The sequence below is a fragment of the Dama dama genome, chromosome 20, assembly GCF_033118175.1.
Source record: "Dama dama isolate Ldn47 chromosome 20, ASM3311817v1, whole genome shotgun sequence".
Taxonomy (NCBI): Eukaryota; Metazoa; Chordata; class Mammalia; order Artiodactyla; family Cervidae; genus Dama; species Dama dama.
In genome coordinates, this window is record NC_083700.1 from 89245585 (window position 1) to 89252684 (window position 7100).

Below are 7100 nucleotides of genomic sequence, written 5' to 3' on the forward strand. Positions count from 1 at the left end.
AGGCCTCCCTGTCCATCACCAACTCCCAGAGCTTACTCAAACTCATGTCCATCAAGTCAGTGATGCCATCCAGCCATCTCATCTTCTGTCATCCCTTTCTCCTCCCGCCTTCAATCTTTCCCAGCATCAGGGTCTTTTCCAATGAGTCAGTTCTTCACATCAGGTGGCCAAAGTATTGGAGTTTCAGCTTCAGCATCAGTCTTTCCAATGAATACTCAGGAATGATTTCCTTTACGATTGACTGGTTGGATCTCCTTGCAGTCCAAGGGACTCTCAAGAGTCTTCTCCAACACCACAGTTCAAAAGCATCAATTCTTCAGTGCTCAGCTTTCTTTATAGTCCAACTCTCACATCCATACATGACTACTAGAAAAACCAAAGCTTTGACTAGACGGACCTTCGTTGGAAAAGACTTCTCATTACTTTTTAATATGCTGTCTGAATTGGTCATAACTTTTCTTCCAAGGAGCAAGTGTCTTTTAATTTCATGGCTGCAGACACCATCTGCAGTGATTTTGGAGCCCCCCAAAAATAGAGTCTGTCACTGTTTCCATTGTTTCCCCATCTATTTGCCATGAAGGGATGGGACCAGATGCCATGATCTTAGTTTTCTGAATGCTGAGTTTTAAGCCAACTTTTTCATGCTCCTCTTTCACTTTCATCAAGAGGCTCTTTAGTTCTTCTTCACTTTCTGCCATAAGCGTGGTGTCATCTGCATATCTGAGGTTACTGATATTTCTCCTGGCAATCTTGATTCCAGCTTGTGCTTCATCCAGCCCAGCATTTCACATGATGTAGTCTGAATGTAAGTTAAATAAGCAGAGTGACATTATACAGTCTTGACATACTCCTTTCCCAATTTGGAACCAGTCTGTTGCTCCATGTCCAATTCGAACTGTTGCTTCTTGACCTGCATACAGACTTCTCAGGAGGCAGGTCAGGTGATCTGGTATTCCCATCTCTCGAAGAATTTTCCAGTTTGTTGTGATCCACACAGTCAAAGGCTTTGGCATAGTCAATAAAGCAGATGTTTTTCTGGAACTCTCTTGCTTTTTCAATGATCCAACAGATGTTGGCAATTTGATCTCTGGTTCCGCTGCCTTTTCCAAATCCTGATTGAACATCTGGAAGTTCACAGTTCACGTATTTTTGAAGCCTGGCCTGGAGAATTTTCAGCATTACCGTGCTAGCATGTGAGATGAGTGCAAATGTGCAATAGTTTGAGCATTCTTTGGCACTGCCTTTCTCTGGGATTGGAATGAAAACTGACCTTTTCCAGTCCTGTGCCACTGCTGAGTTTTCCAGATTTGCTGGCGTGTTGAGTGCAGCACTTTCACAGCATCATCTTTTAGGATCTGAAATAGCTCAATTGGAATTCCATCACCTCCACTAGTTTTGTTTATAGTGATGCTTCCTAAGGCCCACTTGACTTCACATTCCAGGATGTCTGGCTCTAGGTGAGTGATCACACCATTGGGGTTATCTGGGTCATGAAGATCTTTTTTGTATACTTCTTCTGTGTATTCCTGCCACCTCTTCTTAATACCTTCTGCTTCTGTTAGGTCCATTCCATTTCTGTCCTTTATTGTGCCCATCTTTGTATGAAATGTTCCCTTGGCATCTCTAATTTTCTTGAAGAGATCTCTAGTCTTTCCCATTCTATTGTTTTCCTCATTTCTTTGCACTGATCACTGAGGAAGGCTTTTTTATTCTCCCCTTGCTATTCTTTGGAACTCTGCATTCAAATGGGTATATCTTTCCTTTTCTCCTTTGCCTTTTGCTTCTCTTCTTTCCTCAGCTATTTGTAAGGCCTCCCCAGACAACCATTTTGCCTTTTTGCATTTCTTTTTCTTGGGGATGGTCTTGATCCCTGCCTCCTGTACAATGTCACGAACCTCCATCCATAGTTCTTCAGGCACTCTATCAGAATCTAATCCCTTGAATCTATTTGTCACTTCCACTGTATAATCCTAAGGGATTTGATTTAGGTCATACCTGAATGGTCTAGTGGTTTTTCCTATTTTCTTCAATTTAAGTCTGAATTTGGCAATAAGTTCATGATCTGAGCCACAGTCAGCTCCTGGTCTTGTTTTTGCTGACTGTAGAGAGCTTCTCCATCTTTGGCTGCAAAGAATATAATCAATCTGATTTCGGTATTGATCATCTGGTGATGTCAATGTGTAGAGTCTTCTCTTGTGTTGTTGAAAGAGGGTGTTTGCTATGACCAGTGCATTCTCTTAGCAAAACTCTGTTAGCCTTTGCCCTGCTTCACTTTGTACTCCAAGGCCAAATTTGCCTGTTACTCCAGGTATCTCCTGACTTCCTACTTGTGCATTCCAGTCCCCTATGATGAAAAGACATCTTTTTTGGGTGTTAATTCTAGAAGGTCTTGTAGGTCTTCATAGAACCATTCAACTTCAGCTTCTTCAGCATTACTGGTCAGGGCATAGACTTGGATTACTGTGACACTGAACGGTTTGCCTTGGAAACAGACAGTGATCAGTCTGTCATTTTTGAGATTGCATCTGAGTACTGCATTTCAGACTCTTTTGTTGACTATTATGGCTACTTCATTTCTTCTAAGGGATTCTTGCCCACAGTAGTAGACATAATGGTCATCTGAGTTAAATTCACCTATCCCAGTCCATTTTAGTTTGCTGATTCCTAAAATGTTTATGTTCACTCTTGCCATCTCCTGTTTGACCCACTTCCAATTTGCCTTGATCCATGGACCTAACATTCCAGGTTCCTATGCAATATTGCTCTTTACAGCATCGGACTTTACTTCCATCACCAGTCACATCCACAACTGGGTGTTGTTTTTACTTTGGCTTCATCTTGTCATTCTTTCTGGAGTTATTTCTCTACTGATCTCCAGTAGCATATTGGGCACCTACAGTCCTGGAGAGTTCATCTCTCAGTGTCCTATCTTTTTGCCTTTTCATACTGTTCATGGGGTTCTCAAGGCAAGAATTCTGAAGTAGCTGGCCATTCCCTTCTCCAGTGGACCACATTTTGTCAGAACTCTCCACCATGACCCGCCCATCCTGGGTGGCCCTACACAGCATGACTCATAGTTTCATTGAGTTAGACAAGGCTGTGGTCCTTGTGATCAGATTGGTTAGTTTTCTGTGGAACTGATTTTCATTCTGTCTGCCCTTTGATGGAGAAGGATAAGAGGCTTATTTTAGGTTATTATAAAATAATGGCTAGAATTCCCTGTGCTATACAGTATATCCTAGTTGCTTATCTATTTATTAGGGCTTCCCTAGTGGCTTAGCTGGTAAAGAATCCACCTAAAATGCGGGAGACCTGGGTTCGATCCCTGGGTTGGGAAGATCCCCTGGAGAAGGGAATGGGTACCCACTCCAGTATTCTGGCCTGAAGAATTCCATATAAGTTATTATAAAATAAAATGATGACTTTCACTTCACACTTCATTTATTAAATAGATATTATTATTAATCCCATTTTACAGATAAGGAAAGACACAGAGAGGATAACTTGCCCAAGGTCACACAGGTAGTTTAAGTGGCAGAGTTGGACTTTTAACATGGGCAGTTTGGCTCCAGAGTCTGTGTTAATTACCACACCATACTGCCTCTAAGACAAGAGAAAAAAGCCATTCAAGGAAAACAGAACAGCAAATGCAAAGATACAGAGGTGTGAAAGAACACATCTTTGAGAAATTGTGAATAGTTGACACTGGACAGAAGGTAAATAAGAAGAGCAGCAGGGCAGGCAGGTACCAGGTCACAGAGGGCCTTTGGTGTCATGTAAAGAAATGTCTTTATAGAAAGGTAACTTGAAACCACTGAGGGAAGGGTTTCCTTTGGCAAGGAGGTGACCTGAGTAGGTTTTTTTTTTTTTTTTTAAGCCTTATTTCTCTGACTTAAGTGTGGAGGTTGGAATGATAGGGGATGCCAAAGTCAGGGAGAGAAAGTTAACAGACTACAGAACTGCTCTAAATTCAAAAAGATTTTGAAATTTAAAGAGAGAGATGTAAGGGCAGAAAGGATTTTTAGCAGACAAAATTGAAAATTGGATATAAGGAAGAAGAATTTAGGGTAGTTTCTAAATTTCTAGTCCCAGTTACTTGGTATATGGATAAAATAAATATGGAAGAAGGTTTGGAAGAAAAGCCATTGCACTGAAGGAGAATGTTACTTCATATGCCTGTTGTTTATTCTGACTCCACAATCTTCACATGACTTATTCTCATCATCACACACAGTGATTCTCAACTGGGGCCCACAGGGGTACACCAAGGGCAGAAGGGACAGGTGAAGGCATATTAGAATCTGGGTGTTTGTATGTTGAGTGTACATGTAGGTCAATTACTACTATCCCTTTTTTTCTTCCAGACAGTCTGATACCACAGTCCTGTCCACCACTGTCTCTGAGAATTATATACAGTAGTGACTGTATACAACATATAGTCTACAATTACCATGGATACTCTGAGCAAACAGTTGAAACACTTGAGTGTGTTCTAGGAATTCACAAAACTGCAAAACTAGGGAAGATTTTAAAGATCATCTTGAGCTTAGTAGGTCTTAACTACGGCCTACCTGTAAACACATGAGGGCATTTTTGGTCATCACAATGGGAGGTGTTACAGGCATTTAGTGTCCGAGGGCCAGAGATACTCAACTTTGTAAAATTCACAGGACAGTGTCAAATGAGGAAGAATCATCTTGCCCGAAAGGACAACAGTGTTTGTTTGAAGAAACTCTGACATAATGACATAGGTCAACCACCACATTTCCTAGATAAGGACAAAGTGAGATCCCAGTATAGAAAATGACTTGCTAAAGATCACCCAACTGCACAGGAGGCCGAGAACCCAGGGTTTTTGTTTACACCTCCCTATACCACTTCCTAATCTGGGTCTGGTAAACGTGTGGTATATCTAAAAGTCCAACGGAGTACTTAAGTCAAGTACTCAGAAGCCCCCCCCGCCCCCTCCAGCCGCCGCCCCTCACATCATCACAGTCTTTGTAAATTTTTCTCTAGCCCCTGATCCCACTCTCTTCAGAGACCTAGGCCAGAGGTGCAAGTCTGGCAGTCATCAGCACGGCAAGCCTTAAGATGAGTAAGATTACCCTGGCCAAATACATAAAATGTGACAAAGCTCTGCAAAGCACAAACATTGGCAGTCTAATGAAGAAAAGAGGAAGCAATAAAGGAAATCAGAAAGAAGAAGTGCGTAAATTAGGAGAGGCTCAACAAGACAAAGAGAAATAAGCAGTTTTCTGCTTGTTTTTAGTGAAGAAACTTCTTGTTGTTCAGTTGCTAACCTGTGGCCAATTCCTTGCAATCCCATGAACTGCAGCACACCAGGCTCCCCTGTCCTTCACTATTAAGTGAAGCAGTAACTACCATTAATTGGGTTCTTACATTCATTGATTCACTGCTGGTTGTCTATACTGTATTCATGATGCCTTGCCTCTTCCTTGCCAACATAAGTCAGACAGTTGGAGGCTGCAAAGAGGCCAGTTTAACAGTCTCTTTTTCAGTCTCAGCTGTGGCTGTGAAGGCCACGTGATACTGTTCCGGTCAATATGATGAGGGGTGGTATCATCACCCAATCTTACTGAGTTTGTACAGGGTACACGAATCATATTTGGTACTTGAACATTCCATTTAATAGACAAGAACATCTTGCAAAAGAAGAATAATTTAAGAGGATGTATCCTACCAGTTAGTGAAACATACCACAAAGCTAAAGTAATTAGAAGGGTGTAACAAAGGTCCAGAAATTGATAAATAGGGTATGGGGGAAACAAATTTGGAGTGGTCAGGAACACGGTGGGGAAAAAGCACAGAAATAAGGAACTCAAAGGTCTTCTATAGTAGAACTTCTCCAGACCTCCTTGCCATCCCAGTCCTTTGCACATTTTCTCCACTCCCGGATCCCCTCTCACCTTCAGAGATTCAATGGTGGCCTGCTTGTAAATCTTTCCTCCAGGATCTTTCTTCTGAGGACTATTCTGGATTCTGGGTGTTCGAATGACGAATTTATCCATTCCTAGGGGACTCCAACTACCTTCACGTGCTTGTACCGTGTTCTGCTCAAGGAAGAGGGCAGGTTCTAAAATGTCATCAAAATTTCAGTGATGTGTGCTCCCTAAAGTGACGTAATTGGGTTCTACACACTCTGGAAGCATTCTTGAATTATTAGGACTCGGGTGGAATTTAAAAGAAGGTTTCCTCTTAAAAAAGAAACATTTTCCTAAAAACTGAAAATTGTATACAATGATCGGTCTACTTCCTGAATTAAGAGGTGACTAGCTTTCCGAAGTGCACACTGTAAAGTGGCTACCAGTAGAGGGCCAGGCGTTGAACCTGGTGACTTCTAAAGCCTCTTCCATCTTAGGTTGCGTTGTGGTTGGGTTAGCTTTCCCCCAGGTTCAGTGAAGGTCTCTTAACAACTACCGTACCATAGCCACAACCCCAAGGGTTCCCCTTGTAACCAATATCCAACAACCTCCTCCAGATCTCAGCAGGGCTCTCATCTCCAGGAAATGCTCCACGGTCAAAGGACCCTAAAGACTGTCCTGCTCTAATCCCATAGCAAAGGGAAACACCACCTTCCTCTGCCTTCAGCACTCAGGAGCCCAGGAAGCGGAAGGCTAACGATGGCACGTGAGACCCACCAGGAAAAGCAGCCCTGCCAAGCAGCTGGGCCTCTCCAGCACGCACCCTCTGAGGGCCCAAGCCTGGGCCTTAGGGGGTCTGAACACCTTTCACGGTTGACACTTTCTCGGCAAAAACTCGGCCAGCCAGCTTAAGTACGAGGCCTGCCAGCGGTGGTTGGGGGGAGAGGGTGGGCGGGGTGAACCAAACCACATTCCCCAGAATACACCGCGAATGAGCAGGCTCAGGAGCGCCTAGGGCAGCTGGTAGTTCCCCGAGACCAAGTTCCCCAACCACCGGGCGCCTCCCGCTTGAAGGGAACTACATGCCCCAGCATGCCTCGCAGAGGGAGGAGTCGTTTCGCTCTAGTACTCGCGATGTTTGGATCCATTTCCTCTCGCCAACCTCGAAGTTCGTAGAGGTGGGGCGGGAGGCGGCAGTTTCGGACGGGTCAGGGCGGA

General features: G+C 43.5%; 1 protein-coding gene across 6 annotated transcripts in view; it reads right to left on the minus strand.

The window, feature by feature from the left end:
* Positions 1 to 7063, minus strand: part of TCEANC2 (transcription elongation factor A N-terminal and central domain containing 2) — a 43610-nt gene extending 36547 nt beyond the window's left edge. The window contains exons 1-2 of one of the 6 annotated variants that reach the window (XM_061121828.1): positions 6491 to 6581; positions 5928 to 6094 (exon numbers count right to left, since the gene is read on the minus strand). In XM_061121828.1, the coding sequence (XP_060977811.1) occupies positions 5928 to 6094; positions 6491 to 6518 (195 nt within the window). In that variant the 5' untranslated portion in view covers positions 6519 to 6581. Of the gene's footprint in view, positions 1 to 5927; positions 6095 to 6490; positions 6845 to 6978 lie in introns of those variants that run through there. The other 5 variants (XM_061121832.1, XM_061121830.1, XM_061121831.1 and 2 more) reach the window with 5 other exon arrangements.
* Positions 7064 to 7100: the final 37 nt, after the last annotated feature.